Source organism: Vidua macroura, chromosome 6 (assembly GCF_024509145.1).
Source record: "Vidua macroura isolate BioBank_ID:100142 chromosome 6, ASM2450914v1, whole genome shotgun sequence".
Lineage (NCBI taxonomy): Eukaryota > Metazoa > Chordata > Aves > Passeriformes > Viduidae > Vidua > Vidua macroura.
The window spans coordinates 16,469,976-16,488,559 of NC_071576.1; the positions used below are offsets into that span (position 1 = coordinate 16,469,976).

General features: G+C 40.8%; 1 protein-coding gene across 1 annotated transcript; it reads left to right on the top strand.

The window, feature by feature from the left end:
* Positions 1 to 293: 293 nt before the first annotated feature.
* On the top strand, positions 294 to 18,355 carry GPR68 (G protein-coupled receptor 68). The gene is made up of 3 exons (XM_053980324.1): positions 294 to 338; positions 13,140 to 13,199; positions 15,044 to 18,355. Exon 3 carries the CDS (start codon positions 15,178 to 15,180, stop codon positions 16,252 to 16,254), a length of 1,077 nt encoding a protein of 358 aa, XP_053836299.1. The 5' UTR covers positions 294 to 338; positions 13,140 to 13,199; positions 15,044 to 15,177; the 3' UTR covers positions 16,255 to 18,355.
* The last annotated feature ends 229 nt before the right edge of the window (positions 18,356 to 18,584 follow it).

The window sequence follows — 18,584 nt, forward strand, 5'->3', positions numbered from 1 at the left end:
TGTGTGTGCCCGTGGGGACGGATGGGAACACCATTCCACGTACTTTGCAATCTCTGTATTCAGTGCCTGCTTTTGGCACTCTCGTCTCTCTCTCTATGAATGAGTGGGTGAGGGAGGAGAGGGCTGGGCTGGGCTGACTCCTTCACAGATGAACCATAAAGAGCACAGGAGCTGAAACACAATCTCCTCCTCCTTTCCTGCGCTGTTTCACGGACAGGCTTGCTCACAGCTGGGAGGAGGACAAGCTTCACCAGCAGCCTGAGCAGGAATGAGGAGAAGGGAAGTTTCGTGCTCTTCACATTGCAAGCAAAACCTCTTCGCATAAACTCTGCTAACAGGTGAGTTTCATTTTTATGTATTCATTCTTGAAAGCAAGTTAATTTTCCATCACTGAGTAGGTCTCACCCCTGGAGAGGTGGTAAGACAGTTTTCTAGCTGAGTAGTTAAAGCAAAAACAACGAGGTGCTCCAAGGACTCAATCAAAGCAATGTGTCCAAAAAAATTCACAACTTCAAAATTTCCTTGGCAAAGTTCCTACTAACAGGAACTTTGAATAAAGGTTTTCCCAAAAAATTTTTCTTGAGTTCCATTTAGGCACAAGGAGAGCTGAATGTTCAAGTTGTATTGATGAAAGGAAATTGTTAAGATAAACTGAGAAACTGTTTGTTGTTTGCAGCAAGTAATCAGAACAGTAGCCTGTAGATAAGTTCCTGGAGAAATTTTCAGAGTACTTACTAGTACTGTGTAAGTTGAATAGATACAAGATATTTTGAAGGACTAGTAAGTGACTTTATTTCCCCTGAGAATACAAGCCAAAAGTTACACCTAACATGAAACTGCTAAACCACGTATCTTGATGTGTGGGTGCTCTGTGTAAACCTGTATAGTTTTGTCTTTGTATCTCAAATGTATGTCATTACTATGTTTTCCAAACACCAAGCCACTTTTCTTCCTGCTGTTCAGAATCTGACTTGGAAAACTTGAAATGTGAGGGCTTGTTTAACGAAGTGAAATCCATCAGGTGAGAAATTAATCTTTTTTTTCAATAGGATAAAAAAAACTTTTGTTCGTTATTGTAGCTTGTCCTTGTTATGAGAACGTTTTTCCTGTTCTTGTCAGTCTTTGTAAAGAAACAAGAAAAGCAATTCACTGAGTGATGCTTTCTTCTTTTATGTTTTGCATCGGGAGGAAAGCTGAGAAATAGAGAATTTAGAAGAATATAACAGCTTGTCGTGTCCTCTTCTGCTCAAAACAGATGCAGATATTTATTAATAAAAATATAAGGAAACTTAACAGGAAAATAAGTAAAAATGGCTACATGTAGGCTCATAAGACGTAACAGTGTCACTGTGAGCATTATGGGACTTTCTGAGCAGTCTGTTAGTCAGTACCCACTGTGACTTTTTCCACATTAGCACCCCGCATTCACACTGGTCCCAGAAGAGCAGAGTGCCTAACCACTTCTTCTTTCAAGTTTTCTTTAATCAAGAAGCCATTGAAATATAGTCAATCCTGCGTATTTAACACCCACTCTTTTGTTTCTTCTTTGAGGAAACAGAATTTTCTACTGTCCTCACCCCTATCCTTTCTGCCTCCCCATCTTACTGCTGCTATGTTGCTGTTCCCCCATATCAGGCTGCTCCTGCACATGCACTTGTAAAGCCTTTCTGTTACATGAGTGAAGAGGCAGAAGAATGCCATTTCCAGTTTATTTAACATTCAGTGCTATATAGCTGTAGGTGAGATGATAACATGGAAAGTACATCCCCAAAGTTTTAAAAGTCTTTACAGGGTCTAGGAAGAATACTGTAAGAAAATGTTGGGTTTATAGGATCAGACAAGTATGTTGCTCTGTGACAGCTGAGGTGAAAATGTCTACATCACAGCATTGTGATTTGAATATCACAGTTTTAAATGGAGAAAGATTTGGTAGTTCCAATATCTCATTTAAAAACTTGTGTCATTTGACACCTTCAGTGAGAGGCATTTATTTCACTTTGTGGTTGGTGGACAAAAATTGACTCCCTTTGTTCTGGATCTGAGGACTGTAAGCAATCGTATAGCAGTGGGAAAAGAGAGAAGAGGGATATAGGGAAAGGGAAGAGAAGGGAGGAAAGTGAGTCTCAGCAGAGCTAGGTGTATACAGGTGTACAAGATGTCATTGATTAGGGTGAGCCTGAGGCTACTTGTGAGGTCAGACAGACAGGAAGCCTCTTACCTGTGGCTGAGCACAGTTGCACAGGGCCAGGTGTTCAAAGGTGGGGGCATTAAAGCAAATTTTCCTCACCTAACCAGCCTTGCGGGTGGTGTCACTCAGATTAACCAGCTGATGCTCTAAATGCGAGTTTTCGCGACATCCCAGTGAACAGTGCATGGAGAAGTATTGGTTTCTTGGCCCCACTTTGGGCCCATCCCTGGGGGTTCCCCTGTTGGGGGGAAACCCTCCTGGAGCGGTTCTGTGTCAGGAAAAGGAGAAGCACAGGACTTTTTCAGTCTTCAGCTTCTCCTTTATTGTTATCTTATCTAAAGTTTAGCACACCATCTATACCAGACTCTGTGCACTGGAAAAGCACTGCAAAAATGGCCAACAATCTCTTGTTACAAGGTCTTTTAGGACTAAACTATCCAATTAAGAAATGACAACTAGATTATTTTCCCTTTAATCCAATAACTGATCCCTCAAAGCCCACAATGTGGACTTTTCTGTCCAATTACAAGACATCATCCAAACCCATAAAGAAGAAGGAACAAGAAGGTAAAGAAGAACAACCTACCTCCACCCTAAAACCTCCATCTTGTTCCCATCTGCAACATACTAAAAATCCCAAAACCTAAATTGCTCATCCAAGTGACATGCTATACTACTCTCTATAATCTATTTCACACTTTTGTGGACTCTAGTCTATCTTGAAGTCTTGGAAGCTTTCTCCATGAATGAGGGTCAAAGGCGGTGCTTCTCTGGGGGTCAGGACCCCTCAGAGCAGAAAGAGAAATATTCCCTGTGCCCTGGGTTCCCACAGAGAAGAAAATTTCTTCCCTTCCAGTTTTTCTAGTCCTGACCTGAGGGTGCATTCATGGTGCCCTGGGGCTTCACTGCTGATGGCTGTATTGTGTCAGTGTGGTGGTAACTAAAGAAAGTTATGTCCACTCATGAGGACATTTACACAACTTGGTAATTATTTGTAAGGGAAGAATTGTGGAAAGAGAACTCCTGACGTGGCAGCCTTGTGAGGCTCATTACCTTATAACTAGCTGTTTGTCTCCTTCAATATGTTTGTTTTTTCCTATAAAGCTTATTCTGAGTGGCTTTTATTGCTTGTTATGAATTATTCTGCCAGCTAAAGCATTTGCATAGCTGCTGACCCTAACATCTGGTGGCAATTGTTTTTGAAAAAACATAGAACAGCTTTAATGTTTAGAAGAAACTGACCAATAATTTTAACTAGAGGTATTAGTAAGCAACAGCAGCTGAGAAAAACATTGCAGTTTATTCTCCAAGGGATACATCCCCTGTAACACTTTTTCTCCACTAGAAACACCATTCTGAACTCTGTTAATAGGGTAGGAAAACAAGAGCTTTTTAGTGACTTCATTTGGAAGCTGTAGCTATTTTTTCTGAAAAAAGAGAAAAAGAGTAGACAATAGGTTTAAAACCCTGTTAGAGGGAGAGTGAGAAACAAGCTCACCTGAAAGAATATGCTCTGTTCCTCTCCATGGGGCCCTCTTGCCAGAAATTGTTTCTGTGGCAACAAACTTCTTTCTAGCTGGGTTTTCTTGGAGTTTGATCTGAGATTGCTTAGGCTCAGATCTGTCACCATGCCAGAATCAAATAGAAATGCAAAACTGATCTGACCTACGTGTAACAGAGAGGGCACTGCTGCTGTTCCTGTTGCTCCACAGGAGCTGTCCTCCTGACATTCTCCATTTCGATATTGCTACAGACAGCTGTTGCTGCTAGCATGAGCCTGGACTTTCGTTTCTGAACATTGTTGCTTTATTCAGCAAGGTTTCAAGCTTCCTTTCTCTTGGTGTGTGCCCTATGGGCCAGCAGTAAAGACACAAAGCTTTGAAGAGAGGTTGAGTTGCCAACAGAGGAAGGGGAGATAAATAACAAATTAATTACAAAAGCAAATGTAAGTGAACTATCAAAGTTCAGTCACTTTAATGACACCTGAATAAATGCTAAAATATCAGTAGGGAAGAATGGAAATATTTCAGAGATCTCTTGGTTTGGCTTTCTTTTATCTCAATATTTTAGTAACCATTAGAATATTTTCATTTTGTATCTGGAAACATTTCATCTTCCTTCTGCCAAGGAAGGAGAGTTTTTACTCTGTGATGGATAATGATTTAGTGTCTACTCATATCTAATTAGAGGGTGTATCTGGTTTATGCTCCATGTTTAAGAACTGTTCAGACATAGCTTTTAAAATAGGAATTTTCTTTTAAATTTGCAAGAGGCTTAATCTAAAATCCCTGAGACGATCAGGTCAGAACATTATTATTTGGAATTTGAACTTACATCCAAATTTCAGAGCTGGTTTTACACCTCCACCCCAAAACAGGACATGGATTTCTGAACAGCTCTCAATTTGGAATCTCACATCTCCTTTGCCAGCTTTTCCATCTCCTCATGACCTCATCAGAACTCCCCTGTAACAAGCATTTGATTCTCTGTTTTCTCAGGTCAGAAGCATGTTTGGAAGTGTGAATGGTTTACACCAAGGTTGTTACTTTTGCTGTGAATTGCTTCTTTGATACTATTAAAGAAGAGGGGGTTTGCATTTCTATGAAGTCATGCCTCTCCAACTATTTTTCTCAGTTTTCATGTCGAACCTCTTTTATCCAGAAATGGAAAATCAGGAAATGGTAACGTAAGCAAACCTGCAGATACAGATGCCAGCACTTTATTTAAAATTATTAATCCACTGGGAACTAGATTGTTGGAGTCCTCTACCCTCAAGTGAAAAAAAAAAAAAAAGGACTGACATTTTCAATAGTCATCTAGGGAGCAAGAACAGCAACGAAGGAAAGAGCACAGAGTAAAACCAAGGCAAGGCACACTGTTTCTCGTGAGAACACTGAGAAATAACAATGAAGGAACATGTCTTACATGTGAATATTGACTCAGTTCTACAGGAAACTTGGTTAATTTCAAGAAGGGAAACTGAAAAAAAGAGAAGAAATTTAATTAAAGATAGCAATAAGGGATAGTTTAGTAGAGTTATGTTTCTACCAACTAGATGGGGACTATTTGAAGATAGGCACAAATAAATATGCATAATGCACCCCACACACCACCCTTCCAATTCTGTATCCAAGGAAGAAATACAGAAATACAGAACAAGAGCCAAAAAAACACTCAATTGAGCCTAAAAGGAAATAAGCAGAGCTAAACAGAAGTGCGTGGAAGGGCGGATGGTGTGCTAGACTAGGAAGAATTGGATCTAGAAAAGAAGAATATCTGAAGTGCACAATGGTGATCAGTGTAAGCTGGAAACAAAAACAGTACAAAGGCACAAAAGAATTATTTTAGTTTTCTAGATGGCAACAGAGCACACAGTATTAGGTGTTTCAGTTAAACAGGCTCCTATCCCAAGATGAATTTATTCTCTTTTATTAAGATAAATCCAAACAGAGGAAAAATAATTAAGTCAAAGAAAAATGAGGAGTGGAAGGGAAAATCTTCAAATATTGTAAGCAGCTTTTCATTTTACCATGTCTTAAAACTTTTGCAGTACAAAATGAATCATATACTGAATCATATATGCAGAAAATGGCATTTTAAAAAGAGATTACTTTATTGAATGTATCATTATTTGCTGATGCATCAATTAATGAAAATGCTAACATTTTCCTTAAATGGGAGATCTGCTTAATCTCTTCGGACATGCCAGAGTCTCAACCACATTTCAGTTAGACCTAGCAAGCAAAATTTTTCTATCAGACAGCCTTTGCTGGTTGTCAAGTGTTATTAGTCAAGCACTGATTACAGATGTCCCAAGCTAGTCAGCAGCACTGTGCAGTAAGTCCTGTCCATTGAATTATCAGTAAACGAGGAGAAAAAAATGTATGGATGGGTGTTTGGTTGCTTTCCGAATGACTTTTAGTTAATGAGACAGTTTTGTTTGGAGGGTATGATGTGCTGGTCCTTGGGTTCAGAGTGGCATTACAAAAGATGCAAGCAGAAAGATAATTTGGTCCCTGCTTCATTCTCTAACTTGTCAGTTTTTGAACAAGTTTTCGCTTGAGTGAAGCTGGGGAAGCTTGACAGAAGGCACTGCTGTGCATGTTGCTGGCATTCTGTTCCCTTTCTGTGTGAGCATGTGGGTACAGAGAGCAAGTTGTTCTCAATACGCTCATTGGCTCCAGGGCCATGAGCATCTGGCTGAAGGTAGAGGCTGACAGCCAGTTCTTTGCTCAGCCTTGGTATGTGCTGCCCAGGATGGGGTGCACTGGCCAGGACAGGGTGCTAGCAGTGTGCTATGGCCTGTGGTATGTAAATGGATGGCTCATGCTCAGGCAGCAGAGAAATCTGTGCGTGACTCCCATGGCTCCCTTTGGGTAGCCACTCTGTGAAACAGGGGCTATGTGTCAGTCCTGGGGCTACAGGGACACACTGGCAATCCGAGAAGGGCAAAAGTCATTGAAATGCAGTACAGATATGAATTAAACTTGAAGTCACTGACTTCAATGCAAGATATCTAGCATTGTCTGATGTAGCACTGTGCTGTTGTCAGAGCAGGCTGCAGCATCAAAAGAGGCAATAATACAGTTTAGGAAAGTGAATCAGAAGGATGATTTTCCCCAAGGCTATAGATGGTAAAATGAATCAGAACTCATTTAACTCAGAAGGGTGAAGTTCCTATATCTCAATCCTAGGTAATAGCAAGTGTTCTAGTCGTTGTTCCTTACTAATATTGTATGTTGATTATGGCTTTTGTGGCTTCTAATAAGCAAGACCTGTGTAATCTTGGCTTTTCTTGCATTGTCCTGTTCAATGAGGATCAGTGCACAAGTTTGGAATTATAAGCAGTTCTGTTGTCTATGACTGATTATTACTTGCCTGCTGCTTCTTCAACAGAAGACAGGATGGTTTTTTGGCTTTTGTGTCAAGGAGAGGGGACACTGACTTGGTTGAGGTTTTAGTTCAGGGGAAAGGAAGATTTGGAGTTTTTTCTCTGAGTAATAGAGTGATTTAAGATGTCTGCGGGAAGTGGTGTGTTGTGTTTTCCTCCACCCACTGTTCGCTACTCAAGCAAGTCATACACGAAGCTTCAACATGTGCCCTGTGGGTAGGAACTAGTCATAGTAACTCAGCAGTGAAATACTTGGAGGGTCATGTCGTCCACTTGGTTGATCGTTAATAGCAGGAAGTGGGGGGCATATGAGGGTAATTTTTTAAAGCTTTGAGGCAGCTATAGCATGACTAATTTCAGCTGTGATTCACCTCCCTGATACTACTTGGACTGTTTGCCTGAAATTACACATTGCATGCTTATTACCATAAATAGGGATTTTCCAAAGATTTTTTTCAGCATTTTCTTGTGCTCAACCAGTTGTTCAGACCTCACATGAGGTAAAAAGACACTAAATCTAGATGAAAAATAAGTAGTAGTGTGAGATAGAGTGAGTAGCCTGAGGGAACAGGCAGATGTATTTGCTAAGCTGCTGTCCATGATACTTGAGAAGTCAGGCAGTCCCAGGTAACTGGAAAAACAGAAACATTGTGCCTGTCTTTTAAAAGGATAGAAAGGCAGACTCTGGGTACTTCCCAGCTGTTAGCATCACCTCTGTGCCTGGGGAGGATCACAGAACAGATCCTCCTAGACATTCTGCTAAGGCACATCAAGAACAGGGAGGTGATTTGGGACAGCCAGCAGAGCTTTACCAAGGACAAGTCCTGCCTCATCAGCCTGTGGCCTTCTGTGATGGAGTGACTGCATCAGTGGGTAAGGGAAGGGTCCCAGATGTCATTTATCCGGACTTCTGTAAAGCCTTTGACATGGCTCCCCACAACATCCTTCTCTATAAATTGGACAGAGATGGATTTGATGGGTGGACTCTTAGGTGCATAGCTAATTGGTAGAATAGTTGCATGCAGAGGGTCATGGTCAATGGCTCAGAGTCCTAAAGGACCTCAGTGACAAGTGGTGTCCCTCAGGGATCCGTACTGGGACCAGTTTTATTTAGCATTTTCATTAATGACATAGATGAAGGAATTGAGTGCAGCCTCAGGAGATTAGGAGATTTGTAGATTTGTAGATGACACCAAAGAGAGGAGTGACACACCTAAAGGATGGGATACCATCCAGAGGGACCTGGACAAATTCAAGAAGTGACTGCATGGGAATCTCATGAGGTTGAACAAGACCAAGTTCAAGGTGCTGCACCTGGGTTGGGGCAACCCCTGGTATCAACACAGGCTGGGGCATAAACAGATTGGAGCAGCTCTGCTGGGAAGGACCTGAGGTTGCTGGATGAGAGGCTGGACAGGAACACTTGGAGCTCAGAGCCAAAAATATTCTGGGCAGCATCCAAAGCAGCAAGATCAGCAGGGTGAGGGAGGGGATTCTACCCCTCCATTCTGCTGAGACCCCACCTGCAGTGCTGCATCCAGCTCTGGGGTCCCAGCACAGGAAGGATGTGCACCTACTGGAGTGAGTCCAGAGGAGGGTCTCCAAGATGATCAGAGGGATGGGGCACCTCTCTTGTGAGCAAAGGCTGAGGGAATTGGGATTTTCCAGCCTGGAGAAGAGGGAGCTCCAGGGTGACCTAATTGCTGTCTTGCAGTACCTGGAGGGAGCCTAAAAGAAAGATGGTGGAAGGCATTTTACAAGGGCATGTGGTGACAGGACAAGAGGGAATGGCTTCAAACTAAAAGAGAGTAGGTTTTGATTAGACAGTAGGAAGAAGAAATTCTTTACTGTGAGGGTGTTGAGGCACTGAAAGAGGTTTCCCAGAGAAGCTGTGGGTGCCCCATCCCTAAGTGTTCAAGGCCAAGCTAGATGTGTCTTTGAGCAACCTGGTCTAGTGGAAGCTGTTCCTGCCCATGGTTGGAACTAGAAGACTTTTAAGGTCCCTTCCACCCCAAACCATTCCATGATTCTATGATATTGGACTAACTGTGCTAATTATCCTACCTGCCTCCCTTGCCCTTCAACTCAAGTTGTCCTTTATAAGTGCAGGCATAAACAAAGAAGTCCAAAATCATAAAAACCTGAAATGGAAAGGTATAGAAACAGAACATGGAATTCTTAGAATGTCAAAAGATGGACCAAATGGAATGAAATTGCATGTCTGTGTTAGGAAAAATTGGGCATTGATGACTAATTAGTCTTTTGTTTATGTGGCTTCTGAAAAAAAGTTGCCGACTTCCTTCTATGACAATAGGTTTATAAGACAAGTCATCTGATAATGACAAAAGTGATTTGTAATTTACAGAACATTTTTACAGTTCCCTTCACCTAAAACAGATATAATTATTGTACTCAGAGGTTCACATAAGAAAAATCCACTTGCAAGTTACAAACACTGAATGGATTTTGCATAGATGTAAATTACTTTAGTTTAGAAGCTCAATTTGACTCCTCTTTTTCACAAAACAGTGTTATGTCTGTTTTACCCCAATTTGTCATAATTTCTTAAATATTATCAGCAATAATTCACAAATTGCTGTAACTAAATCCCCTGGAGTGCATGTAGTTTTTTAAAATATCTGTTAGCCTTTGTTGATCTATTCTCTATGCCCCCATCTTATTGTTAAAAACAATTTTGTTAGACACTGGTTAACAATTCTGGTTCTAAAGATTGGAATAAAAAAAACCAGCAAATATTTTAAAAGATTTCAAAAATATCTTTATATAAATATACTTATATACCATATAAATACATGGTATATAAATTCTGTATTATAAAAATAAATATATATTTGTGTTTTGCTTCATATGTACTTGTCTTTCTTTTCCTTTACTTATTTTTTGTTAATAGAAATATCTTTCATTGCCTTTAATGGCTCTTTCTACTTGATACCCTTCTAGAATCAGAATGGTCAGGTCTGGAAGGGGCCTTTAAAGGCCCTGTAGTCCAACTCTCCAGCAATGAGCAGGGGCATTCTTCAACTAGACCTGGTTGCTCAGAGCCCCATCAAACCTGACCCTGAATGTTTCCAAGGTTGGGGCATCCATCACCTCTCTGGGCAACCTGGGCTAGTGTTTTATCACCCTCATCAGAAAAATATTCATCCTTGTATGTAGTCTGAGTCTACCCTCTTGTAGTTTAAAACCATTGCCCCTTGTCCTGTTGCTACAAGTCCTGATTAAAAAGTCTGTCCCCATGTTTCTTTTAAGTCCTCTTTAGGTACTGAAAGGCTGCAACAAGATCTTCCCAGAGCCTTCTCTTCTCCAGGCTGAACTACTCCAACTTTCTCATCCTTTCCTCACAGGAGAAGTGCTCCACCCCTCTTGTCATTTCTGTGCTCCAACAGGTCCATCTTTTACATCATAATTCTTCTGATTAAACCCAAATATCATTGTGCTCTTTCTTCATACTTGGTGCTGCACCCAAATTTCTGCTTTCTTCTACTTCTTTTTTCCCTCAAACTTACTCTAAGGGTATTATGCCTTTCCTTCCTATTTTATGTTGTTCAACCAGTCCCTAGTCTCTTCTGCTGCTCATCACTCCCCTGCCTTCTTATCCAGCCTTATGCTTCCAGGCTTTGTGAAACAGGATCAAACAATCTGATAAACCTGCAAGTGTTGAAGGAAGCTTAGCATGTGAATTTAGGGCTGGTGTTTGTGTAGATCATGACCTGAACCAAATCCTAAACTAAAAATCAGGTTTCTGATTCCAAGATTTGCAGGACAGTTGAAGTCCTGCAATGACAGCCAAGTGATTCAGGCCTGTCTGCACTGTATGACAGGTGCAAGGGCAGATTAAATATTGCTCTGCAGGCACACAAGCATGCTACACTCCCTGTTAATGGAAGCGGGTGCTTTGTGGATGAAACAGGCTGGGTGCACAACGGTTGCAAATTCCAGCAAGGAAGTTCTTTGGTTCAGTCCCATTTGTCTCTGCCAAAAAAATATGTAGACCTAGCTGCAGACAGATTTCTTACAATGAAAATTGCAGCAGTGTTCACTGAAATTGAAAAGACCCACCTGGGCTCCATGCTACTACTTGGTCCATGGTGAAGAGGCTGCTGCTGCCAGTGGCTCTGGCTGCTTCCTGTGCCATTGCCAGCAGGCAGCACTTAACATGTGAGCTGCCCAATGGTTCATGGTGCAGGGGCAAGTCATGTGTTTGTTAACAGCTAAGGCACACAGGAGTTGTGAAAGAAAAGAACTGTTGTTGAACTCTCCAGTGAGTAATAAAGTTGGCTTCTTTAAGCCATGAAAAAAATGAGGCTTTCTGAAACTCTGGGATCCTTGGCTTTGTTTTTAATCCAGGAACAAGAGAATTGTTTGGAGCTCATGTAGATGAAGAGAGTCTTCTAATTTATTGCCAAGACTTAGGCTTAGATGGGTATCATCTAAAAGATGTGGGCTTATAGGAGAGAGAAATATTGCCTGGAAAAGACTGCAGACTCATGATACGGAAGATGTTACATAAACTATAATAAAAAAAAGTCACACAGCTGCACTATATCCATATTAAAGCTGTCTGAAAGAAATGCCTGTGTGTTCCTGTTCATAACTGCTTTCAGCTTTATGATTGTCTGCATCCCAGATGTTTTTCATAGAGCAACTTTGTAAATTTTTCTCTTCCCTCCACACAGAAGTGGTCAATAAATAATGGGGGAGCTATTTGTCTTTTCTATGCCCTGCATCACCTTTCCTTCATTTTCCACTTTTTTCAGACAGCTTGTAAAGTATTGTGTCACATGTTCTTAATAACAGAGTGGGCTCTTCCACACCCATTGGTTTCAACCTGCCGGGGCAGTCCTTTGATACCAGGTTTGTTGAAAAAATCCTACAGTTTCACTCCCTGGCTGGTGCAGAGCTATATTTAGTGTGCCTGGTGCTGGGGAAAAGTTGAACTGCCTCTGTATTTCCATTTGGCTGCTGAGTCTGTCCTTAGCCAGGCATGAGTGGTCAAAGGGTAAAAAGGCAGCCCAGAGCCCACACACTGAAAGGCCAAAACAAGGGAAGGATTTCCTGGCTCACTGTTGCCACTGACCAGAACAGCAGTATAAGGCAGCTATTGCACAAGAATCTGGATCTTTCTTTTTCATCTCCATCTTTGAAACTGGGGAGGGATTGTTAGCACAAGGCAAAGAGATTTGTTACAGCCAACCTTCTCTTCCTGCCCCTTCGAACACCCCAATCCAGTATATCCTCTAAGAGCAGAAAATGTTGCTGTAATCATAAGTGTATATTATATTACCATAATATTGTATCAATAAGACTTTTGCTGCCTCCTTCACATTCTGCATTCTGGCAAGACTTTTAAACTAAGCAGAAATTATTTTACTTATTACAGAGAATTATATTCTCTGTATGAAAACATAATTTGATAAAAACATTTAGAGTTCTTAGCAGAAAAGAAACATTTTCAAAAAACACTGCAGCTGTAAAGTACATCTGCTTTTCTTCATACTGTGATCCATAATGACTCACTGGGTAACACTGAATGAAACTCAGTGCTAGACATATAAAGACAGTTCTGAATTTTCAAAACTGTCAACAGCTTTTGAATTACTATTTGGCCCTATTGACAGGAGCTGGACACTGGCTGGGCACTGTGCTGGTAGATATGAAGACAGGTCTCAGACTTTAGGTATTTTAGAGAATAACTAAGGTGTGCCAATCATCCTGTTCAGGCAAACCCTTACATGTAAAAGTCACCAAATCATTATACAGAAATGCTATGAAATACAAACTCAGGCCTGGAGCTCTGGATTAAAAGGTGGGTTGGGGTAAGAAGGTTATCAAACCTGCCTCAGCAAAGATTCTGTGCACTGCCCTTGTCTGCAGATGGAAGAGATATGTGCTGGTTATGAAGCCTTGGAGAAACTGCATAGTGTTACAGGGGAGCTAAGGGCCTCTAGGTACCAGTGTTTGGGGAAATCTGTACATAACTTTAGTGATTGATTTCTGCTGTACATGTCAGCACTGCTAACACTGTCATATTTATTCCAGGGGAAGTCACAGGGGAAGCTTACGGCAATCTCCTGGAGCGAACTTCAAACTGAACCACAGGTACCTGTGACTGGGTCCCTTTTGCAGCATTTCTTCTGCTGAGCTTGATAAATGAGCTCTAACTATTGTGACAGCCACAGTGGAGAGTGAGAGTCTCTAAACCCCAAAGGAGCTGTTGAGACTGAGAGGTGGAGGAGAGCAGAGTGCTTGACTTGAGCAGTCTTTCACACAAATTGCGTTGGACAGTGGAGTTAAAAGTTTTGAGGGAGATGAACTTACCTTGGCCTGTTGTTTCATGACTGAGAGTTTCTGAGCTCCCAAGGATATTTCCACCAAAACCAGGGCTGGTGTTCCCTCTGTTGGAAAGCAAAAGTAAAAGTAAAGGGATGAAAACCACATCCCAATTCTTATTTGTATGTGTTTGCTGTGAATTCTGTGGAACTATGCAGGTTGAAGCTAAAAAATGAAATTCTTTGCAGGTTTGATCACTTATTTCAGCCAATTATTTTCTGGCTTAAAGCAAGTGGGTTTTTTTTTTCAGTTTCTTCAGGAGTAAAGCCTATCTATCCCTACAAAAAAAAAAAAAAAAAAAAAAAAAAAATTTGACAGTAACATCCTCAAATGCTAAAGCTGACAGTAATTTTACTGTAGTGTGGTCATGTTTTTGTAAGTGTTGCCTTGGAAGAAATTTTATGTTTCTAGATGGGACAGAAGATGATGACAAAAATTGCAAATTAGCATAGCAAAAGGGAAAAAGCAGCAAGGGCTTTTTTTGGATAGTGCTTCTTTTGAGTCCATAGTGTGTGAAGCTGTGAAAAGAGTACACAAGAGTACCATTGTTACCTTACAAAGGTATACCCAACATCCCTGAATTTTCTGAGCAGAGACTGAAAGAAATACGTTCTTGCTGTTCTGCACCACCAAGTAAAACATGCATTCCCTTCAGACTAGGCACAGTTTGCCCTGCTGTTCTCAGTGCTGAGCATCTGGGCTCATGTGAATATACCATGAGGTGATAAAATGCTGGATGGGGTATTTCATTGTTTAGTTGAGGGTTTCATCACTGTGAGCTGGGTCCAGGCTTGACCTAGAACTGAGTGCTAATCCACTGTCAGCAGTGTTTTTTGTGTATTAAATAGTTATAGTATAGTTCAGTATAGCATAGCATAGCATAGCAAGGCTTCTATGAGTATGTGTTTGGATTATACCAGATTCTTCAGGTGAAAACAATTACATTCATATTCAGTGAAGATGAAAGGGAAAGATACAAATGTATAAGTCGTAAATGTGTGGGGTTTGGAGTTGATGGCAAATAAGGAATATTTAATAGCATATCCTGTAGAACTGAGACCGGGGAGATGCACTGTACCAGAGTTTCACCGTGTCTTTCCAACAGAGGAAGAGAGCTTGCTTTCAGGATTGTTTTTACAAGTAACTGTAAGAGAGAGTGCTAAAAATTCCCTTTGTTTTTCATCCTGCTGAATTGAACTGCATATTACATGGTATCTTGTATGTAAAGGGAAATTTAAGAAATGGAAATTAATAATCAAGCATTTTGTGCACCCTACATCCTCTGAGGAAGTCTTTGTGGACTGCTGGTTTACTAGAGACACCTTTTCCATCACAGTCAAATCTGATTTGTAAACCAGAGATGATATTTCTTCACATTTTAGATACCTCCAAAGCTAAAACAACAAATATTTGTAACTTGCTTTGTGATTCTGAATCACATAATTTTCTGGCACTTTTCTGTTAGGTACTAGGAGTTATGTGAATCTTGATTTCCCAGACAGGCTTTATCTTTATCAAAGACTTAGGGCTAAGAAAAGGCAGCTTTCTGAAAAGTGTACTGTATATTTAACAATTGTATCCCTTCTAAAGATTTCCTTGTGTTTTATCTTCAGGTTATTAACATCCTGCAGCAAGTCATCACTTCAGCCTAAAGGTTTGTGGAAGAAATAAACTCTACATGAAAACTGAATGTAATTAAGTCTTACATTCAGGACCCTGATGAGTGATACACAGGGAGAAGTAGAAGATGGTGAACTTCACAGAGAATACTACTGAGAAATGCAATATTAATCATGATATCCACGAGACATTATCCCCTGTGGTGTACATATTTGTGTTTGTATTAGGCTTGCCAGCTAACTGCCTGTCACTGTACTATGGGTATTTACAGATCAAGGCTAAAAATGAATTAGGCATCTACCTTTGCAATTTGACTATAGCAGACCTGCTGTATATATTTTCTTTGCCTTTTTGGCTTCAGTATGCTTTACAGCATGACAACTGGACCTACGATGAGCTGCTGTGCAAAGTTTGTGGCATCATCCTGTATGAGAATATCTACATCAGCGTGGGCTTCCTGTGCTGCATCTCCATCGACCGCTACCTGGCCGTGGTGCACCCCTTTCGGTTTCAGCGCTTTCGGACCATGAAGGCTGCTGCCATTGTCAGCATCATTATCTGGGCCAAAGAAATTATGACATGCTGCTTTGTCTTCACACACGGGGAGATCAGTATGGATGCTGAGAGCCACCTGGTGTGCTTTGAGCATTACCCCATCAAGAAATGGGAGCACAATGTCAATTACTACCGCTTCTCTGCTGGCTTCCTTTTCCCCTTCTTTCTGCTGGCCTTCTCCTACTGTGGGATTTTACGAGTTGTCCACAAGAGTCCTGGCACTCAAAAGAAGAAGAAAATCCAAATTAAAAGACTGGTATCAAGCACTGTTTTCATATTTTTAGTCTGCTTTGGACCATACCACATCCTACTTGTAGTTCGTAGCTTGTTGGAGAACAGCTGCTCATTTGCTGAGAAGATATTTAATGTTTACCATATTTCTCTCCTGTTAACTACTTTTAACTGTGTTGCTGATCCAGTATTGTACTGTTTTTCCAGTGAAAGCACTTACCAGAACTTTGTCAAGATGAGAGACTCTTGTCTAACATGTTTAGGCCATCTGAGTACTGAGACGAAGGAATCCTATCCACTAAACACTACTGAAACTCCCAACAGAAAACAGCATGAACAACAACCAGGGTTATTACAAATACCACTTGATGGTGCTGGAATGAAGGACTGCTTCACAACTAATGTAGGAAGCCTATAGCATTAATCAAAAGGACCTTAATCCTACACCTGCAGCTATGGCTGTGTTTATGTATCTGTCTGAATTATTCATGTATTACAACAGTGTGACCTCCCAAAGGCTTATGAGCAATGCTGTACACTGAAGCTGTTTCTAGAGGTGCTTGAAAACTGGCAATAGTGAGGAAAGTATGTGCTAAGTCAGTTCAGTTATAATCAGGTATCTGTTGTGCTACCACTTAAAACCTGTTTGTCTTAATGACTGCACGGACTGGAATAAGCCAGTACTCACAGCGTGTAGTTCTGGTGAACTCATCTTTAGCAGCTTTCTGTTTGCCCCTGTAGCATCTAGAGAAAGTAATTCTCTACAAGCTGTCATCATCTGTTGAAAAGGTCAGAGACAAAAAAATTACATATCCCCATATATAATTTTAAAAAGAAAAAGCCCAGCAAAATGCTTCTGCAACATCTCTGTAACTCTCTGAAAAAACTTCTCCTCCTGCAAGTTTCAAAGCCTGCAGAGACCATGCCAGAACCAGATCCCTAAAACAATCAATCTGATAGTGCAAGACATTATGGGAGAACATGCACAAGGAACTCAGCACCTGCTGAGACCTTCAGGCTGTTATTCACTGCTGAGTCTCAGACTGTGAAACGTCATTGTAAGGCTCCTAGAGACTTCTGGAAGTATGAGACTCTGGGCTCCAGTGGGTGTCAATAACTTGGTTTCTTGACTTGGAAGAGAACAAGAGGTTGGTAGTACATGAGGCACTTTGATTCCATGTGCTTCTCTGAGTCACTGCGTTTAAGAATATTTATTTACATCTAAAATCTACTACACCTCGCTAAGCTTTTGATTGTGTCCTTTGCAATTTGTGTATCTTGTGCAGCATAGACCATGCAGGCAATTAAATAACAATGCATTTATCAGGGAAACTGTTGAAAGAATTCTGTTTAAACCTTGTTTTTGCCCACAGATAATACAGTTTAGGGTTTGGTCACTGTTCAGTAAATACAGTATCAGAAGTATGATGTATGAATGATCTGTGTCCTGGTTTAGACAGAAACAAAATATAGGAGTAAGTGGAGAATAATGGCTTTTAAAGACTTGGGAGTTGTGCTCCACAGTATTGTATCTACCACCACCTCCCCTCTAGGTTTCTTTGGTTTTTTTTTGTTACACTAATGAATTCTGTGTGATTCTTCTTTGCAATCTGCTCATCACACCTCCTTTTACCTGTAGCTGTTGCACCATGAATATTGCCTTGTCCTTTCAGTTCTCTGGTTTCAGACCTTCCTTGAAACACCTCTCTCTCTGCAACCTGGAGCTGATAACTTCCAGCAGTATAATCAGTTTTGTTGCTTTGGTTTGCTTTTGAGTCAAAAGATTGTCTAGACAGATGGTCTACTCCTGTTATCTGAATATGTCATTGTAACACAGCCTTGCTTGTCATCAGATTCCAAAAGGAATATATTCTAACAGTTTTCTGGAAACCACCTTGAGCGTGCAATATTGGATATAATTAGTGGATGTGTTTAATAAAGAATATTTTTATAATTTTCTTTTTATATTTTTTCACACCATGTTCGAAATAACTGTCTTTAGCTTTGGCGCACAGTTTCTATTTGTGAGACTACAGATCCTCTCCTCCCTCCACATGCAGAAAGGATTCATGTCCCCAGTCCCAAGAGGGAATTAGGTTTGCTTAGGTTAACATTTGGTTTGTTTAATTACTTTACATTTCTTTATACTTTGACCACTCAGCTGGATTAATTACCTTACATCTGCATTTTTTTCTCCTGACTATTAGCACTGTTTGGCCTTATTTTCTCCTAATCTTTCATCTCATCTGCTGTGTATTCCAAGGGGTGTAAGGCAGGGACTCCCTCCCGACTGCTGGAGTGCTGAGCTTGTACATTGTTAAGCACCAACTCCTTGGACCTCCACGACCTTTCAGGCTGCAAGACACACGTGGTTTGTTCTAGGATTAAATATTTGTTGTTGTGTTTATGTGTTGCTTCTTTACAGTTCCCCATGCTGTTTAAATTAGACAGCTGGAATGCAGAGCATGCTGTACTACATGGAATTGTCATCAGAGGGATTAAGGCTCATTCGAGATGGAACTTTGATGTGGTCAGCTTTGGTCAGCTGCTGCAGTTTAAAATCAGATGGAAACTTGTGCAACACAGTGCAGCTTTCTGCTACAGTTCTCAGCACTTAACCTGCTAACCCAGAACCCAGAAAAGAGGGATTTTTTTTCTTCTTTTCCCCCTTTTTTTTTTTTCTCTCGAGGCCAGTATTTTATCAGTTTTTTCTGTACTGTAACTGTTTGGCTTAGGCTGCAGAACTGT

Coding starts and splice junctions, on each gene's coding strand:
- GPR68 (XM_053980324.1), top strand. CDS start 15,178: ATGGTGAACTTCACAGAGAATACTACTGAGAAATGCAATATTAATCAT.